Source organism: Trematomus bernacchii, unplaced genomic scaffold (genome assembly GCF_902827165.1).
Source record: "Trematomus bernacchii unplaced genomic scaffold, fTreBer1.1, whole genome shotgun sequence".
NCBI classification, from domain to species: Eukaryota; Metazoa; Chordata; class Actinopteri; order Perciformes; family Nototheniidae; genus Trematomus; species Trematomus bernacchii.
The window spans coordinates 184,947-206,230 of NW_022987792.1; the positions used below are offsets into that span (position 1 = coordinate 184,947).

Here is a 21,284-nt window from a genome sequence, read left to right on the forward strand (position 1 = left end):
CAAATAAATACACAAATGACAAAAAACACATGAATGAAGAGAAAATACAAAGAAACATGAGAACAGAAAGCAGTCAAATATGACGTTGTGAGAGGGAACAGGGAAAAGCTAATTATAGTAAAGTGTGCGTTGGAGGCTAAGGATGCAGGACCCAGACGTACAGAAACAGGGGAGGCAGATAAACGAATATAAACAAAAGACGAGCTTTATTAGAAGTAAAAGTTGGTAACTGAGAAACTAAACAGGTACAAACCGGAGAGCACGAGATAGGATCACAGACAGGACAGACAAAGAAACTCTGGTGAAAGCAAGACTAAATACACACAAGGGTAATGAAGACACACCTTGGGGAGGGGAGGTGAAACACAATCACACCGTCACACAGGAGGGAAAACACAGGACGTAAGAAACCAGGAGAAAATACATGTTAAAGGGGACCTATCATGCAAAATGCACTTTTGTACGTCTTTTATACATGAATATGTGTCCCCGGTGTTCCAGGGAACTCACCAAGTGTCAGAAAACACAACCCTCTCTATTTTCCTCCATACCCAAATCTCTAAAAAAGGGGCTGCAACGGATCTGATAAAAACTGATCCAGATTTGAACATTTCTCTGACGTCAGGACGGAGGAGCTCCGCCTATATGGGCAACTCTCCACCTATCAGGGGAATGAGAGGTTGCCGTGGCATGGTAACAGCATGGTAACACGACGCTCGTAACTCGGCCCCCTCCTTTGCAGGGGGGCGTGGTCAGCTGCAGCGCATGCAAAGACAGGGTGGAGGAGAGCAAAATAGAGCGAAATGAGGCATGGCTAAAATGCATGATCTGTTTGGTATTTTGAAAAAGAAAACGTATAAATATGCCTTATATAGGTATGGTCCTACAATATATTATTCAAATATAGCATGATTGGTCCACTTTAAATAAAACAGGAAACTATAAACACAAAACCTAACACCGTGACAAAATGTTATTATAAATAACGATAAATATGTTCCCCATCCAGCACCAGTCACTTTTACGCTGCTATCATCCTTTTTTATATATATCCTGCTTACTGAAGTAAACGGTCATTTTGTGTTTTTTTTGTAAATTATTGAGTGCTCTTGCATTTTAATGTGTGAGTTTTTTATACCTCGGGACTGTGGGAAACAGTATTTCGATCCTTCTGTGTGTACAAACATATTTTGAGATTGACAATACAGTTGACTTTGACTGACGTGACTCTCTCCCTCCTCTTCAGTTCCGTGTGGTCACGGCTCCGTTCCACCGGGTGGAGTTTGCAGACTTCTGGCTGGCCGACCAGCTGAACTCTCTGGTGTTCGTCCTGATGGACCTGGAGTATCTCGTCTGCTACTACATCTTCGAGCTGCAGTGGAGCAACAGCAGAGGGCTGCTGCCCCGCGACCAGGGTGAGACTTTCAACTCCTCTGTCTGTGAACAGATGGAACATAGAGAGGTCAATTCTGCCCAGTTACGAAGGATTCTGAAGCACACTTTGTTTTTTATATTTCTTTATACGTTTAAAGAGTCCTCTCCTGCTGATGTTCAGGTGTATATCAGTATGTAGTGTCTCTACTTTAAAGAGTCCTCTCCTGCTGATGTTCAGGTGTATATCAGTATGTAGTGTCTCTACTTTAAAGAGTCCTCTCCTGCTGATGTTCAGGTGTATATCAGTATGTAGTGTCTCTACTTTAAAGAGTCCTCTCCTGCTGATGTTCAGGTGTATATCAGTATGTAGTGTCTCTACTTTAAAGAGTCCTCTCCTGCTGATGTTCAGGTGTATATCAGTATGTAGTGTCTCTACTTAAAGAGTCCTCTCCTGCTGATGTTCAGGTGTATATCAGTATGTAGTGTCTCTACTTTAAAGAGTCCTCTCCTGCTGATGTTCAGGTGTATATCAGTATGTAGTGTTTCTACTTTAAAGAGTCCTCTCCTGCTGATGTTCAGGTGTATATCAGTATGTAGTGTCTCTACTTTAAAGAGTCCTCTCCTGCTGATGTTCAGGTGTATATCAGTATGTAGTGTCTCTACTTTAAAGAGTCCTCTCCTGCTGATGTTCAGGTGTATATCAGTATGTAGTGTCTCTACTTTAAAGAGTCCTCTCCTGCTGATGTTCAGGTGTATATCAGTATGTAGTGTCTCTACTTTAAAGAGTCCTCTCCTGCTGATGTTCAGGTGTATATCAGTATGTAGTGTCTCTACTTTAAAGAGTCCTCTCCTGCTGATGTTCAGGTGTATATCAGTATGTCGTGTCTCTACTTTAAAGAGTCCTCTCCTGCTGATGTGCAGGTGTATATCAGTATGTAGTGTCTCTACTTTAAAGAGTCCTCTCCTGCTGATGTTCAGGTGTATATCAGTATGTAGTGTCTCTACTTTAAAGAGTCCTCTCCTGCTGATGCTCAGGTGTATATCAGTATGTAGTGTCTCTACCGGCTCTGTTGTGATTGGTCAACCGCTTAGAGATGTCCCGCCCCTTAGCCTATCACGTACAAAGTAACGCAGACCATTTTACATTCACAAAAAACTATAGGACACACACAGGAAGGGGAAACCCCCTTTAGGACCTCTTTAAATCAATCTTTCAAATGTCTTGCTCTTCAAATAAATGACATTAAAAAGTCCTAAATCCAAATTGCCCTACGCTGAAAGCAAACTGATGTTAATGGCCAAACCACAATAATAAATGCATTTCATTAAACATTTAAGAGAAGCTAAGTGAGCTAAGCATTAAATAATCATGATCAGAACTCAAAGTCAAGTGAAAACCGGTTAAAACAATCATAATAATACACTTTGATCAATATGTACTGTATTAAGGAAAAGGCTTTGAGAGTCTCAACGTTTTTCATTAAGGTACCTTTTAAAGTGCTTAAATATCACTCTTAAAAAGCTGCTTAATGCACTAATATATATTGAATAACAGTGTGTTCTCTACCTGATGCCTCCATTACAGCAGGAGAGAAAGTCATGGACCTCCTGGTTATAAACCTGTCAGAATAAGTTGACAGCGAGCCAGAAAGTGGACGTGTCCTGTCAGCGGATGAAATGTGAACGAGCTTTTAATTGCTGTTCATCCACAGCGACACCTCGGCCTCCAGCAGCCAATTAACACGCAGCTAATGGATCGTTTGTGTTTGGCCGCTCAGAGGTCAATGTGTGCTTCTCATAATGAAGAGAATGGAGAGAGGAGGAGGAAACTATTTGAGATAAATAAATAAATGAATGGATGGTATCAGACGGAGATGTCGTACAGGTGGTCTCTTTACTCTTTATTACAATCCAATTAATCCACGATCTTTAATACTGTCATATCGTTTGGGTTAAAACGTTCCCTACTGCTCGGAGTCCTAAATATCATCTGCCCCTTTATTTCAGATGTTTCAGATTCCTATCATTTATGAGTTTAAAAAAGACCGTGTTTTTCTTAATTGGGTTTTTCCCTCTCCTCTAGTGAGTTATATAGGTTTTTAGTGCATGTCAATGGCCTGAAACGCCTCCATTGGACTCCTATATTTACTTCCAGAACATGGTGACATCACTATGGAACACTCACGCTCCTATTGGCTAGCGCTCAAACACATTGTACATGATAGGCTTAAGGGGCGGGACATCGCTAAGCTGGTTGACCAATCACAAAAAAGGCCTGAAATATGATGTATCTGCTGTTTTTAACAAAATATCCCAAATTGGGATCAATAAAGTACATCTTATCGTATCTTATCGTATCTTATAACTGCTTTTCTGTATAAACACAAAAACTAATAGACTTTTCATGTTGTGTTTTCTATAAAATTGTGAGTTTTAACATGATTAAGGTTGAGGCTTCAAGTAGGCCCAGTGTGTTTGCTGCCTCTTTTCTTTCTCTGTCATTTGTTTTCTGTTATCTTTGTGTGTTTTAGATTTTTGCAAACACCCTTAATAACTGTCTTTCTATATAATCACACTAAAACACTTTTCATATTGACATTTCCTGTCTTTGTTATGTTTTTAGTGCATTAAAGTTCTCCATCACTATTGAATGTAAGCTATTGTTTGCATATTGATCTTGTGGTTTCTATAAAATTGCAATTATTTAAGTGGAGGGTTCGAATAGGCCGAGTGTGTTTGCTGCCTCTTTCTCTACTGTTAATAATTGTTTCTGTTTTGTATATTTCTAAATCCTCTAAATACCATAATACCCTAACCTCTCTACCTCTCTTCAGACTCTGCAGGTCACGTGTGCCACAGCTACTCGTACGGGCTGCGCGCCGTCATCCAGTGCCTGCCCGCCTGGTTCCGCTTCGTCCAGTGTTTGAGGCGCTACCGAGACACAAAGAGGGCGTTCCCCCACCTGGTGAACGCTGGGAAATATTCCACCACCTTCTTCGTCGTCACCTTCGCCGCGCTGTACGCCACGCACAGAGGTAGGACACAAGGAACTCAAAATATATAATGTATACATGTATTTTTTTTAAGTTAATAAGAAGTTGATGTTGAGAAATGGGAAGAATAAGGAATAGCACCCACATTTACAAACAACGAGTGTGTGTGTGTGTGTGTGTGTGTGTGTGTGTGTGTGTGTGTGTGTGTGTGTGTGTGTGTGTGTGTGTGTGTGTGTGTGTGTGTGTGAAAACAGTTTTATGTGTCATGTACCCCCCTAGGTAAATTATTATTATTATAATTATTATTGTTATTTTTCTAATAATTATGATTATTTATGTTAATTATTATTATTCTCTTACGTACAACAGCTACGGCATAGAATTGGCAGTGCACATTTTAAGTACCAGGCCCCCAAAACATTGCAACAAACAATACTTAAGACATCAAAAAAGGTGTGTGTGTGTGTGTGTGTGTGTGTGTGTGTGTTTGTGTCTCTGTGTGTGTGTGTGTGTGTGTGTGTGTGTGTGTGTGTGTGTGTGTGTGTGTGTGTGTGTGTGTGTGTGTGTGTGTGTGTGTAGCCGTTTGGAGGCTTTGAATTGAGCCGTGTGTGCTCAGAGGTGACCTTCAGAGCAAACTCTGAAAGTTGGCCTTGGTGTTTCCTGTCAGCCTGCAGCTTTATAATGGAAACGGGGGGGAAAGGTTTGTCAAACAGCGACTCGGATAAAAACAAGGCTCTGCTCTCACAACTCAATGTGTGAAGCAGAGACGGAGGGGGAAAAGAACAGAGAGGAAGAAAGAGACATTCTCCCGTTTAAGAAGTGCAAAAACACAGAGTGGTTACCATTCCAGTCTCTCTCTCTCTCTCTCTCTCTCTCTCTCTCTCTCTCTCTCTCTCTCTCTCTCTCTCTCTCTCTCTCTCTCTCTCTCTCTCTCTCTCTCTCTCTCTCTCTCTCTCTGTGACGGCTTCTCAATTAGCCTGTAATTATTCTGATTCATTTCCCATATCACAAAGGGATTCATGTTCAAAGACAGCGGCAGTGATTCAGATATGTATCCGTTTGAAAGCTCTTCTCCTCACGCGCCAGATTGTATATTTATTTTGCAGCAAAATGCTCGATATTCATCTTCAACCTTTAAACCGCTAAATGTTATTTCCCAGCTTGACTTTATTCCTTTCCGATACACGTTTAAATCAATGTTTCCTCTTCTGACCGCCAGTGGTCTGGTATTAAATGAAGCAGGAAAGAGACCCAGACAGACAGAGGTTTCTGAAGGTAGGAGAGGCGTCCATTAAACCATTTCCTCCTTCCTCCTCCGGCCGGCAGACTAATGGCCTCTCTTCATGTCTTATTCTGTAAGAAGCTGTCTTTCATCCTGCACCATAATGGACCTGTCGCTGGTTAACTGAGGAGTAGAGGAGAGGAAATATCCCACTGTGCACATATTTGATGTTTCTGCTGCAGAAATGTAAGATCTGGTGAATTCTTTTAGCCTTAGATAAAGACAAATCTTCAATCCAAATGAGTAAATGATGATTTGACGGCCTCCAATGCAATAGAAGTATGACATTACCCTCTACTGTAGTCTTAAGAGGCATCACAGCGGACAGGAAGTGAAGATTTGATGAGTTACTCGCTCGAGTTTTAGCGTGGCATCATTTGTGTTTACTTGGAGCTGGAGAGGAGGCGGGGCTTATCTCCAAGACATTTTGCCATGTTTTTTGTATTGAACCTCACGCTGTTCACACTGCAACACAAATACTACTTGGGACTACTGTCTTTTTTTTTAAAGAGGCCCTGTTATGATTTGGGGGGTTTTCCGTCTCCTGTAGTGAGTACTGTAGGTTTTAGTGCATGTAAATGGTCTGCAGAGGCTAAGATCCCTGTGTCTGCAGGGGGCGATAAAACCAGGTTTGGTTCACTGTCGTCTGCAGTGTAAACTTCAGCAGGACAGATGATGCTCAGCAGCCTCTGCAGGGTCGTGTCACCCAGCTGTTAGGTGTGTGTGTGTGTGTGTGTGTGTGTGTGTGTGTGTGTGTGTGTGTGTGTGTGTGTGTGTGTGTGTGTGTGTGTGTGTGTGTGTGTGTGTGTGTGTGTGTGTGTGTGTGTGTGTGTGTGTGTGTGTGTCTCTGGCAGCGCTCCCACTCTGTCTGGATGTGTCACCTTCATTAATAGCCCGCTCACAGCCCTCATGGTGTGTGTGTGTGTGTGTGTGTGTGTGTGTGTGTGTGTGTGTGTGTGTGTGTGTGTGTGTGTGTGTGTGTGTGTGTGTGTGACCTCACCTCACTGCTTCACTTCTGCCAGGAACTGAACACACACTGCTCCAGGAAACCAGGAATACTTCAATCATAAAAACTGATCCTGTGTGTCTCTGCAGAGGAAGGAGTCGGGGTGTTCCCGTTAGTAAATCTAAATCTGTAAAATGATGATGCTTTTTTGTAGGAATAAACTTGTTTCTGGAGTTATTAAACTGTACTCCAGCAGAGGCCTGTCTGTAACCGGAGGAGGATACTTCCTGGTTTAGTTGAACATCAGAAACCCTGTTGCTGAGGCCTTGTTTATTCATGTATTTGAACAGGGACAGTTCACATTAATCAACATTTCTGTAAATGCTACTTTTCACCTGTAGTCCCTGGACAGATGTTGAGAGTCACCCTAAAGAACAAAAACAAAACAAAATTGAACATTGAAACACAGACGGAGCGTTGTAAGGAGCAGGAGATGGAGTCAGTGTTTCTGAGCTGATTCCTCACTAACCAGGTTTTCAGTTGTATATAAATTCAAAGGCCTGACATTGAAGGATCGATTCAGACTCAGCTCTATGTTCACTGGCTTCAGACTGAGTGCTTGTTTCAGATGCAGAGTTACAGCCTTAATGCTGATTCAACCCCACAGGATTTATTTCATGGACAGGCGGAGGAAGGAGACCAGGATGTAGAAGTGTGGGGAGAGCAAGCCTCTGACAGGCAGCTGTCTGCAGGGGACACAGAGGGTTTGAGCTGAGACATGCCTCAGTGTGTACATCAGAACCTAGCTGAGGGAGGAAGACAGCGGGGATGAAGAGGGACATTAATGGAGGAAACCAAAGAGGTGAGGAAGAAGAGGACAGAGGAGAGGAAGAGGAGGAAAGAGACGAGAGGACAGACTAGAAACGTGAAGAGGAGAGGCTGGGAGAGAGACGGAGGAACTGGAAAGAAAGACAGACGGAAGAAGAGGGGAATGAGAGGAGAGAAAGGATTTAATTAAGATTTGAAGAGAAGGAAAAGTGGAGAGACGAAGAGGTAAAGGGAAGAGGACAGAGGAGAGGAAATAAGACGTGAGGAGAAGGATGAAGAGGAGGAAGAGGAGGAAGAGTAATTACCGGCGCAGGTCTGAACACATGTCTGCTGGACTCGGCTGGAATAGAGATGAGCTGACAGCTTCATAACTTCAGCTCATGCTCACACACACACACACACACACACACACACACACACACACACACACACACACACACACACACACACGGCTCTCAGCTTGAACTCTAATTCACCTGCTGAGCCAAACACACTCCTGCTGCTCTTCATATATTTACATATTAACACCAGCTGGTGACAGATAACTGTATAACCCGCTTCTTATTACCAATATTAGATTATCAATATTTAACATTTTTATAATTAAAGGGCCCCTATTCTGCTGATGTATTTGTCTGCCTCCACTGTGACATGTACTACCGTTGCTAGTGTTTATACTCATAAGGGCCTGTGGACAACGAGAGTGTGTGTGTGTGTGTGTGTGTGTGTGTGTGTGTGTGTGTGTGTGTGTGTGTGTGTGTGTGTGTGTGTGTGTGTGTGTGTGTGTGTGTGTGTGTGTGTGTGTGTGTGTGTGTGTGTGTGACAGGACTAAGTGACCACAGTTAACCCTCACTGAGCGTCCAATCAATGCCCCTCTCCCGGTGTTTAACCTTTAGTGGTCTGGTGGGTAACCGTCACATCAGCCTCACACACACTGAAGGGTTAAATACTGAACTACTCCCCCCCTCTCCGAGCTGAAGGGAATCTCATCGTTGATTATTCTCCGGTGAGAAGGGTCTTTGTTCAGGACGGAGTTTAATCTACGGCCGGAGACCCTCCATCGCTCAGAGGAGAATAAAGCAGGCAGTAACTCTACGTTAGAAATGTTAACACTGCTACTGGAGACTGTCTGGAGGAGAGTGTGTGTGTGTGTGTGTGTGTGTGTGTGTGTGTGTGTGTGTGTGTGTGTGTGTGTGTGTGTGTGTGTGTGTGTGTGTGTGTGTGTGTGTGTGTGTGTGTGTGTGTGTGTGTGTGTGTGTGTGTGTGTGAGAGAGTCACTATGTGTATGAGAGTCTGTAAGGCCTCATGGTGCTGAGTTATGTTGCAATACAAATCCCACCCACAGACAGACACACACTTGCAAACACACACTTGAAGACACACACATCCCGTCACACACAGATAGACACACATACGTCACACACACACAAACAAACAGTGACACACAGACAGATACACACAGACAGACACACACAAACAGACACACACACACATGTAGACACTCAGATAGACAAACACATGCAGACACACACACATGTAGACACTCAGATAGACACACACACACACACACACACACACACAATCAGACAGACACACACATGCATTGCTAATAAGGGGTGTGAGTCTTGCAATTCTGCATTCTGGGCAAACCGGTGTTAAAGGTGGTGTTGCAACATAACATGTCTAACATGATAGAGTTTGTATGTTGAAATAGTTTCCTTTGATGCTACACATGCATGTCTTAGGGATTTCAAGGCTTACAAGTTCAAGTTATAAGAGAAATTAGAAAAATGACATTATTATACTTTGACATTTCTAAAATGGCCATACTATCACTTTGACAAAAAAAATGTAACATACTTTACCATTACCTTTTTAAAATATTTTCTGACATACTATTAAAATGTAATGTAATCATAGCACAGTGTATTGGTGGCAGCAGGGCTCCCTCTAGTGGTCAAAGTGTTTCTGCAGTAATGATCAGAATCTTCATTAGTCCCACAGAGGAGACATTTACATTGTCACAGCAGAGAAGAGCCAAAGACAGATCAATGTTACCGAAGAAAATCTCTTGATGAAGAATCTGTAAAAAGAGATTATATTTAAATGACTCAGAGGGTGTAATCTGTATCGTGTGTGTTTCCTGTGTGTTTCAGAGCAGGGCCACACGGACGCTGACATGTTCTTCTACCTGCTGATCGTGTTCTCCAGCATCAGCTCGCTCTACACTCTGATCTGGGATCTGCGGATGGACTGGGGTCTGTTCGACCGCGGAGCCGGAGAGAACACCTTCCTGAGGGAGGAGATCGTTTACCCTCACAAGGTACAGAGAGGACAGTTTCAACACACTGAAGCATGATTTATTTCATTTCTGATGTCTTCTCTACATCACTATGTGTCCCCGGTGTATCCCCGGTGTGTCAGCAGACTCACAAGGTGTCAGAGAATAAACCCCTCTCTCTTTTCCTCCGTACCCACATCTCTAAAAACGGGGGAACAACGGAGCTGATCCAGATTTGCTGCGTCATGACAACATTACTAAAATGTGGGCGGGCTTTACACCAACGGGCCAATCAGAAACGTTGCTGTCAGAAACAATGAGACGTGTTCTGGAAGTAATATGGTCTGTGTTTACATTAGCATCGCTAACACTCAGAGCTAACCTGTACTGGAGAGAGTGTGTGTGAAGAAGCAGGAAATAAGAAGGAACTCACCTTGTGGTAAACCTGAGAGAGAGAAAGAGTTTGAGCTCCATGCTGTTTCAGAGAGAATCCTTGATGTGGTTTGGAACATGATGGCGTTTAATCACGTCAGCATTTAGCTGAGTATCTGCTGGTAGACACTGCTCTCTTCACAGAGCTCACTGCTTGCATGCGGGCGCTCCAAAAGGGGCGTGGCCAGCAGCAGCTCTGGTTACATTTAAAGCTACAGACCCAGAATCAGCACTTTAGTAACGGCTGAAATAGAGGGGTTTGAGGCTAGAATGGGTGGTCGGTTTGGTATTTTGAGCAAAGCACTTCAGAGACATGTTTTACATATATCTGAGACCTATAATATATGCCTAAGAAAAGTATAATAGGAGACCTTTAACATGTATTTAAACTTTTCTACATACTATAATACTCCCTCCCCTGTGTCTCCAGGCGTACTACTACTGTGCGATAATCGAAGATGTGATTCTGCGTTTCGCCTGGACGATCCAGATCTCCCTCTCCACGACCACCAAGATCCACTCTGTGGGAGACATCGTTTCCACCGTGCTCGCCCCCATGGAGGTCTTCAGGTGGGGTCACACTACTTCCTGTTTACACACACCTGAAGACACACACCTGAAGACACTCCTTTAAGTCATCACACTGGACAACGAGACCATTCAGCTTCATTAAAGGACACTGTTTTATTCAGTACCTCAATACAGTGTATCTATGGCAAACATTAATGAGACGTGTTCATGACAACACATCCTGAAACACTAGAAATGCTGCAGTAAGCCAAGTTCACACACACACACACACACACACACACACACACACACACACACACACACACACACACACACACACACAGCGCCTCTCAAACCTCAGAAATCATACAGGTGAGTTCTTGGTTGTTGTGCAGGATATATCTGGATATCGTCAGGTAATGGAACACATGTTTAAAGTGCCCCTCCCAGCCCTGATATAATACCTAATATAATATATCTATAAAACATACCGTCTCTCCCTGCAGGCGCTTCGTGTGGAACTTCTTCCGGCTGGAGAACGAACACCTGAATAACTGCGGTGAGTTCAGGGCCGTCAGGGACATCTCGGTGGCTCCTCTGAACGCAGACGACCAGACGCTGCTGGAGCAGATGATGGACTCTGAGGAGGGCGTCCGCAACCGCTCCGGGAAGAAGACGTGGAAAAGGTCGTACAGCCTGTCGCTGCGGCGCCCCCTGCTGGGCACATCACTGTAAGACAGAGCACACTTTATTTAGATTATTGTCAACATGTTGATAGATTTATAAATACATGTATAACATTACATTACATTTTTTCAACATACTATACGTTGACTCTTTTTCATATAATACTTAACTATAACTTTTCAGAGGTGGGAAATAGTGGAGTACAAGTACTTCGTTACTGTACTTAAGCACATGTTTCTGGTATCAGTACTTTACTCCACTACTTATTCTTCTGACGACTTTTTACTTTGACTTCTTACATTTTGAACACAAATACCTGAACTTTCTACTTCTTACATTTTGAACACAAATACCTGAACTTTCTACTTCTTACATTTTGAACACAAATACCTGAACTTTCTACTTCTTACATGTTGAACACAAATACCTGTACTTTCTGCTTCTTACATTTTGAACACAAATACCTGTACTTTCTGCTTCTTACATGTTGAACCCAAATACCTGTACTTTCTACTTCTTACATTTTGAACACAAATACCTGTACTTTCTACTTCTTACATGTTGAACCCAAATACCTGTACTTTCTACTTCTTACATTTTGAACACAAATACCTGTACTTTCTACTTCTTACATGTTGAACCCAAATACCTGTACTTTCTACTTCTTACATTTTGAACCCAAATACCTGAACTTTCTACTTCTTACATTTTGAACCCAAATACCTGAACTTTCTACTTCTTACATTTTGAACACAAATACCTGTACTTTCTACTTCTTACATTTTGAACTCAAATACCTGTACTTTCTACTTCTCACATGTTGAACACAAATACCTGAACTTTCTACTTCTTACATGTTGAACCCAAATACCTGTACTTTCTACTTCTTACATGTTGAACACAAATACCTGTACTTTCTACTTCTTACATGTTGAACACAAATACCTGTACTTTCTACTTCTCACATGTTGAACACAAATACCTGTACTTTCTACTTCTTACATGTTGAACACAAATACCTGTACTTTCTACTTCTTACATGTTGAACCCAAATACCTGTACTTTCTACTTCTTACATGTTGAACCCAAATACCTGTACTTTCTACTTCTTACATGTTGAACACAAATACCTGTACTTTCTACTTCTCACATGTTGAACACAAATACCTGTACTTTCTACTTCTTACATGTTGAACACAAATACCTGTACTTTCTACTTCTTACATGTTGAACCCAAATACCTGTACTTTCTACTTCTTACATGTTGAACCCAAATACCTGTACTTTCTACTTCTTACATGTTGAACCCAAATACCTGTACTTTCTACTTCTCACATTTCCCAAACAGGCTGGTTCCTTTAGTTTGAATGTGTGTGTGGTGGCGTGATCATTATTATTTAGAGTCATTGCGTGCCTATTGATTTGAACACGATCCGTGTATCCATCATTTCCTGGTCTTCTCTAAAGAAGAGGGACCAATGAAAACGTTGTCATGTTGCCGTTGTTCAGCATGGAAACATTCATTAGCTAACAATGACATTATTGTTCTATTAATATAAAGGGAGGTCAGGTACTCTTTAAAACAGCTGCTAGTTATGGGTACTTTTTACTGAAGTACATTTCAAAGCCCTCTTTACTTTGACTTGAGTAAAGAAGTTTAGTCAGTACTTCTACTTTCACCAGAGTATTTTTAAACACGAGTATCTGTACTTCTACTTGAGTAAAGGATGTGTGTACTTTTGACATCTCTGTAACTTTTACATTTATATAGCATTGACTAAATATAGCTATCATTTGCTCGTTAGCTGGAGTTGAGTTTCTAGGTTAACTTGTTTTCATGTCATCACTGTTGACCTCTGTCTCCCTTCAGAGTTATTATGAGCTGTAGACTGACAAACACCATACACTGTCGGCTATATATAGATGAAAACGTAGCTAGTTTGAAATGCAAATGAAGCGAACAAGACTTATGATTTTAAGCGAGAGAGAGAGAGTAGAAATGTAAGCTGAAGTACTGTGTTTTTCTTTCTGCATCCAAACACATAACCATCATCTGAAATAACAGAGCTGGATGCAGCAAGAAGTACAGATTCTGCAGCTGCAAACTTTTGAATATATATATATAACTTTATCCACATTCAAGGTAGCAAATGTACCCTTTAGCATGTTTGTAGAAATGCTAATAATATGCATTGAAATGAAGGATAATAATAATGCTTTTCCCTCCTCTTCTAGATCAAAAAAGGACACAAAGGTGCTAATCGAAGATACGGATGATGAGGCCTTCAGCTGAGTCAACATTAGACACACACACACACACACACACACACACACACACACACACACACACACACACACACACATGATATACTTATAAAGACCTCCTTTATAGTGATAGTAGTGACCTTCAGCTAAAACCTTTAAGTATCTTTGAATAATGTACCTCATTCTACATCCCTTTGAGTATCCTCGGTCTTTATAAGTATAGAGAAACACACACACACACACACACACACACACACACACACACACACACACACACACACACACACACACACACACACACACACACACACACACTTTAATGTAGAAACACGTGAAAATAAACCTGCTGAAGCACAAACACGGTGTAATAGCTACAGACGGACGAGAAGGGAAACACACACTGCCTGGGATTGTTTTTTTAAAGGACTTTTTTTATTTTGAGATATTTGTATTTCTTTAGGTTTTTCCTTTTCTTTTCCTGAAGCTGCATTGACGACTGTTTACACGCCTTTTTTCTAACGACACTAGGATCAACAGGGAGAAGTCAAGCCAATCAAAACACTGGATATTAACCTCTAAACACCCGAGGAAGAAACTACAGCATATCAAAACCAATCAACTGCGTTCAGCTTGTTGATTCTTTTATACTCCATCTTTGTTTCTTCTTGAGTTTTAACCTCAGAGTACAATCACACCCTGGAGGCACTTGCAGGAAAAGTGCATTTAACACACGAACAAACAACAACTTGTACACAAAAGGTTGCTTCAAACATGTCTGTGAAGTTGCTTTGTAATATATTTAATACATTTTAACATGCATTATTACTCTGTTGTTCTTCTACATGTGTTGTTTGTACTAGAGAGACTTGTGTCGAGCGTCCGCACGATGATTGTCGATGTGTTTTTTAAACTTCTGAATGTTTTTCTCCGCCACGTTTTTAATACGCTCATAGTTAGACCTCAGATTGAAGCGACCTGTGAATCATCTTAAAGTGCCCGTTAGCTTTTCTTTTGCATTAACTACCAAAGCTTTATTTTTATGAATGTGTCCAATCCATGCAGACTGCACAACGCTCGTTTATGATTGTTGTTTTTACTAATGTACGCAGCTGTATCGTTGGAAATCCCAGTAATATGAGGAGAAATGTGTCAAATATTATGTGATTTACTGCTTTAAATGTTTAGTTTAATTGTTAACATGCCAATGGTTCACACATTTGGAGCGCTTTTATTGAATTAGTCTGATTAATGAAGGTTTAAATAGCCGACCAAGGCAAGCTAGCTTTGTTAGCATCAGCTATCAAGGTTAGCTAGCATAAGTTAGCTAGCCTTGTTAGCAATTACATTGAAATGTTATCCCTAATTTCCCCAAAATGAATCTTCAAAGTGTGACATGACAGAAAAGAGCCATTTGTATATTAAGACTGTAGTGTGTGTTGCCAGAATGGGCTACTTTTTTATTTAATTATGCGTATTAAAAAAACGTTTTTGGGAAGCTAATGCTAATTACGGCTAATTTGTGTAGCACATGGGTGGTTGGCTCCAACAAAACGTACCTCTATAACTAAAATAAATTCACCCAATTCGATTTTAAACAAAATGCACATGCACAATATTCCCAGCCAATATTTGAAACAAAACAATGTGGTTAATATTTTGAGGATTTGGCAACTTTGAGGCTCTTTTTCAATACATTCGGTTGCAATCCAATCTCTCATTAACAGTAAAATATGTAAAAACTGTAACACGTTTTCACCACATCATGTTGTTTGTTTGTTTGTCGCTAATGTTCACTCATGTTAGCACTTTTAAACAATTTTAAGTCTTGTTAAATGTTAGATTAAAGATAAGGAACCAGGAGAAACGTGCTGTACATCTGATATCCATTATTAGCCCCTATAAGTTATTTTTAAACCAGCAGCTCAAACGTAAAGAGCTGTTTCTTATCATTTCAAAGTGTTTTCCTGCTATCTGGCTAAAGATGCTAATTTAAATGCTGTTTGACTTCCTGTTTGACCCCCCCCCCCCCAGCTGCAGCACAACAATACTTCTGTTTGTAAAAAACTGAACAGCTTCTGTGTGCAAAGAGCCAGAAAAATATGTAAAAAATGTAGAAGAAGGGTCATTATAACACACTGCACACACACACCATGACACACACACACACACACACACACACACACACACACACACACACACACACACACACACACACACACACACACACACACACACACACACACACACACACACACAGCAGATAGTTTTGTACAAAGGCTGTTGTCTTGCCTGCATGCTGCTTTAGTTCCCCATTGTACATAGTTCTTAATTTATTACATGTATATTAGCGATCATTGTGGCCACCGTGACAATGGTTGATTTCATACTTCGAGACAAGCAGTATTTTTTAAGGTGAACGAAGAGGTTTTTCTGTTTTTGATCCTGCACTCATGTGGAAATCTGTTGACAATGTGTTTGTATAAAAAAAAAATAGATCCATGGAGAAGTGGAGACTGTGATTGGTTGTTTTTCTCGTCGTCTTTTTTCAAAGCTTTTACGTCCAGGAGGAGCTGTGATACTGTGTGTACATCTGTGAATGTGCATGAAAAAAAATACTGTGTTGTAAAAGCAGAAGCACTTTGACCCACATCATGCTGTCAACTCCAAAAAAACCTGCCTGGATTTTATCAGAAGCATTTCTAAAGGTGCTTCTCTGTAAAACAAAGTGTGTGTAGCCCTGTGACTAAACTAAAACAGGGTTATTTTGTACAGTTGTTCCCCCTTATGATGTTAAAGTGCTCGATGTTTCCTCTCTCGATGTTGTTTCTCTAATCCAGTAATGATAGTACTGTAGTTTGGTAGGCTGTACTTTGATAAGACAGATATTAGATAAATACATCGTGGCTAAATGTGATTTTAAAGAGTCAGTTTTTCCAGAGTAGTTTGTACATGTTGCGTGTAAAACTCCGTCCTGCGATGGTTCTGATGGTATTTGTATTTCTGTAAACACTTTGGTGATCCTGTCATATCTGGGTTTTATAAACCACGGTTATTTTTAAAACTCGCTCTGTCTCTCGTCTCGTTTTTTCTGCTTCTCTTACACAAAAGTCATGATTAAGTCATATTAAAGCATATCATTAAATGTCATAACATTGAGTATGGTATGCCATACAAAATAATAAAGTAGCTATAAAAATATCTATACAAATGTCAAAGTATTATATGTTCTTAAACTGTCAAAAAAGTCCAAATGAAATTGCCATTTTTAAAAAAAACTATAAAAAATTATATAAATATACTTTTTTTTGTTTTATCATAGTTTAGTATGCCATAAAAGTTATATATTTTTATACAAAAGGTAATTGTATATTATGTCATTTTCTTTGGCATACTGTTTATGTTTTTTACAACATTCTTTTATTTATGACGTACTACACTTCCACTTTTTCAAAGACACTGAAGTTTGGAAATTATAGAGAAAATATTTGAAAAATTGGGGAAAAAGTCTGTTTTGTTCATTAAACAATCCAAAAACTAAATATATTAAGTTTTCTATAATATACAACAGTATATATATAATAATATAATAATACTGTGGGGGAAACTTCTGTAGCAATGGAGAGTCAGGACTCAGAGAGACACGAGGAGAGCTGGAGCTTTGATGGCAAACACTGACGGTTTATTTGGAGTTACGGCCGGAGAATTGACGAGACAGGTGGTGTGTCACGAGTTCACACAGCGGTTGCCAAACCAATTCTGAAGAACTCTTTCTGCAGCTCGAGGTTTTAACTAGTTCAGAGTGTAATAATCAACATTCTTCATCAGCGAGACCCTGGACCCTGAATCTAACTAGAGCTCTCGTCCATAGGAAAGAATGTGCGCCAGGGAACCTTCGTCTGAACAGTAAACTACCTCATGGCGGCTTGTGCTCTGTCATAGACTGGCAACAACAATGCGCCCAAGCTGCTCCTCCTAAAGAGAGATAGCAGCAGAACCCAAGGCCGTAGAACTATGCCATGGGAAAGGAGACAGTGAGAGGAGAAAACGATGAACTGGGTCGAAGGTCGAATACCTAAGCAAATTATTCCCTAACAATCACATCAAAAAAACACAATTAAAAATTATATAAATATACTTTTTTTTGTTTTATCATAGTTTAGTATGCCATAAAAGTTATATATTTTTATACAAAAGGTAATTGTATGTTATGTAATTTTCTTTGGCATACTGTTTATGTTTTTTACAATATTTTTTTATTTATGATGCACTACACTTTGACTTTTTCAACGACACTAAAGTTTGGAAATTATAGAAAATATATTGGAAAATTGGGAAAAATATTACAGAAAAAATGTTTTCTATTGTTTTGTTCATTCAACAATCCAAAAACTAAATATGTTTAGTTTATATAATAATATGAACCCGGGTGTTTGTACAGGGTATATGCAGGAATCCTGAAGTCAAATTTAATACCTTTCAAGACCTTTTTTAAGACCCTTTCCCTCATCGCCACTTCGAGTTTTAACCAGGCGACACACTTTACCTCACATTGACTATATACAGTATTGATTGTCCTTCCTCCTTATCTTCCAACCATTTGGACGCAGACTTGCATTCCCCCATAACGATGTTGTTTAACAACCGGCGTAAACGGACCTTCGCACGCTATCAAGCAGTGAGCGTGCGATGTCCTGTTCAGATGACGTCAAACCCAACGGGATGCCATAAATAAACTACACAGAATCACACTACACACCTACGCAATGATTACATTCAGACAGACTGTAGAATACAACCTCTTTGGACAATTTATATACTTTTTAATACTTTTTAATACTTTTTAATAGCCTTAATTTTCGCTAAATTGATTGATCAACTTGTAACACTTGTTAAGACCCCGCGGACACCCTGTTGTAGTGAAACGTGTTGCATTTGTACATGAAATCTTTCTCACGCCAACAAACAAACGTCCTGCCAGTCCACGTCTAAGAAGGTCACAACCAGGTTGTTTATTTCATGATAACTGATACAGGATAAATGTTATACATTCTATTTTAACACTGATATTTTGCTTTTATTTTCAATGTCAGTATGCAAAAAAAAGACAGTACAAAGTAAACATTGAGTATCATGACCATGATACATAATCTGACTGCGTCGTCCATTTTAAACCAATCATTTTAAGGACTCCTTGTTGCCTTGGTGATAACTTGTTTAGCTACAACACAAAAAAGGAAAACAAAAATAATGCAAAACATCAAGAGTTGGCTGACAGCAAACACTGTAAAGAACCACGTGATCTTAAGATGTGTAGATGCATATATAAAAATACAGGATCCCTGTTATATATATATATATGCACATACAGTACAGTAATAATGCAATTACTAGAGTTGTAGAGCCTGTACTGGGCATACAAACAGACAGAGGAAGAGAGCAGCACACACATACACACGTTTACCATTATCTCTCCATATAAACACGCATTAACCAACCAACCCACACACAGAAGGCTCTCCGGCTTTAGAAGCTAAAAACTACACGACTTTAAAAAAATAAAACAGAAAAAAGGAGAAAAAAGAAACAGACATTCACATTTTCTGAAACAAATTTCATGATTTCATGATTTCATAACTTCTCGTCTGTGTGTCCGTCAACTTTGAGTGCCGCCAGAGAAGCCGGACGATAAGGAGGATGATGAAGGTCGCCATTTTGTGCCGACTCGTGCCGTAAACAGGGCCGAGTCCACGCTCCGTGATTACTTCACTGTCTGTGTTTGTCCCGTTATTTTTTCTTAGAGAGAACTGTCTGTTTAGTGAATGTCCTGTACGTCCATGCATTTACCTGTGTCTGTGTGTCTGTGTGTGTGTGTGTAAGTGTGTGTGTGTGTGTGTGTGTGTGTGTGTGTGTGTGTGTGTGTGTGTGTGTGTGTGTGTCTACGGGGAGGCGGGGGCTTTGCTACCGCTGTAATGAACCTGGTATCTGTTCACAGCTTGGCCCTTCAGCTTGGTCTGCAGGCAGGTGGTCTTGCAGGGGATCATGTCGTCCGTCTCTTCTCCCAGAAGCCAGTTCTGAACGGCCCGATCCGCCGGCGCCGTCACGTGATTGGCCAGCCAGCCCTGGTGCCACTTGTCGAAGCGGTCGTGCTGATTGGCTGCCACTCTGTGCTGCGACTGTGGAGGAAGAGGAGAAAGTGTGATCTGTCGGCATCTCACAAATGTATCTATTATTACAATAAGCAGTATTTTATTTTCTATTTTACTGGCGTGTATTTAACTTCTCCTGCACGTTAGTCTTGTGTTATGTCTTATATATATTTAGGTTTCATTCCTGGAGGAGCCTGGGATGTTTTTCATTGGATTTGACAATAAAGCCCTTTGAACCTTGCACCTTTCAAGAGCTGCAGTGGAGATCAATAGAACAAGTATATTGGTTATTGATTCGAGGTATTTCTTTTTTAAATCTAATACAAATGTTCACTTTTTTTCTGTCAAAATCTGAAAAGAAACCACCAAAAAAAACAAAATGAAAGGAAAGGGAGAAGGGGATAAGAGGTAGAAAGAGTGCAAATAGAGCAGTAAGGATAAGTTAAATCACAGGATAATAATTGTTATGATAGTTAACTGCAAAAATGTATTTAAAAAAATTAAAAGGAACATTTTCTTCAGTCAAAATCTTCCCAAAAAAACAACCAGTCAAAACTAATAAATAAAACGTCCCTGAAAAATCCAAAATAAGAGAAAAAGGAGAACGCGTTGAAGAGGATCCAACAGGTAGGAAGTGTTCAAACAGTCGATTAGCAGGAAAATAATTAGCAACTATTAAAATAAAAATAGCAGAAAATGCACTTTCCACTTCTTAAGAGAAATCAAAATTGTCAATCAAATAAGATTTCCTTTGCCCAAATAAAAAGTGATATGTTAACGTTGGTAGGCTCTCAAAGAAGAAGCTAAGATTCTCGCTAAAAGGATCCCTTATTATTCGACTCAATGTGAACTTTTGTATTCCTGCTACCTGAGTTATTATTTTATTTATTTGTATTATTATAATTTTTTCTGTGACCTTGACCTAATGGGGTGGGGGTGGGGATAGGGGATGGGTATTTGTATTTCCTTTAACAGACAAAGTGTCCTGTACTTGGTATAATGTGCTGAAAGCGGCATGTCTGCCAGAAACCAAATAAAAAGATTTTGAAAATAACCAAACGATGACCACCAGGACAAACGGGATTAAAAAGCAGATGAAGTACACATCCCTAGTTATTTAAAAAGCGTCCTCGTACCTTGCGGGCCTTGACCAGCGCCCCCCTGCGGTACATGTAGTCCTCGGAGTTCATGACGAACACCATCTTGTGAGTGTTGAGTTTGAAGCGGCAGTCCAGGCTGCCGGCGTTCTCCACTCCGAGCTGCCGGTGCCATTCCCTCCGGCAGCGCATCGCCTCCACCTGGCGCACCTGCCAGCGCCGGAAACGCCGCAGATTCCTGAGAAGAGAGAAATTAAATGAAATGTGTTAAAAGCTGGGTTGATTTGAGATTGCAAGAAACACAACTCAACAGGAAGTGGGAAAAATGGACTCTATACAAGACTCAAAACAAAGTCATTAGAGTGGAACAATAGCTAATAGATACATGTATCTTTAAGAGTATAATAACATGACGACATATCCCTAGCCTTTTATTTAATTTT

At 40.4% G+C, this 21,284-nt stretch overlaps 2 protein-coding genes across 2 annotated transcripts in view; one reads left to right on the top strand and one right to left on the bottom strand.

Moving 5' to 3' along the window:
* LOC117497699 (xenotropic and polytropic retrovirus receptor 1 homolog) overlaps window positions 1-15,761 on the top strand; it is a 30,933-nt gene extending 15,172 nt beyond the window's left edge. The window contains exons 9-14 of the mRNA XM_034149704.1: window positions 1,247-1,415; window positions 4,209-4,409; window positions 9,580-9,746; window positions 10,567-10,706; window positions 11,153-11,377; window positions 13,569-15,761. Coding sequence (XP_034005595.1) covers window positions 1,247-1,415; window positions 4,209-4,409; window positions 9,580-9,746; window positions 10,567-10,706; window positions 11,153-11,377; window positions 13,569-13,626 — 960 coding nt within the window. The 3' untranslated portion in view covers window positions 13,627-15,761. The remainder of the gene's footprint in view (window positions 1-1,246; window positions 1,416-4,208; window positions 4,410-9,579; window positions 9,747-10,566; window positions 10,707-11,152; window positions 11,378-13,568) is intronic.
* Window positions 15,762-18,578: 2,817 nt separating this feature from the next.
* The window catches only part of sin3b (SIN3 transcription regulator family member B), a 41,206-nt gene continuing 38,500 nt past the window's right edge, over window positions 18,579-21,284 (bottom strand). The window contains 2 exon segments of the mRNA XM_034149714.1: window positions 18,579-19,771; window positions 20,881-21,079. Of these exon segments, the coding sequence (XP_034005605.1) occupies window positions 19,535-19,771; window positions 20,881-21,079 (436 nt within the window). The 3' untranslated portion in view covers window positions 18,579-19,534.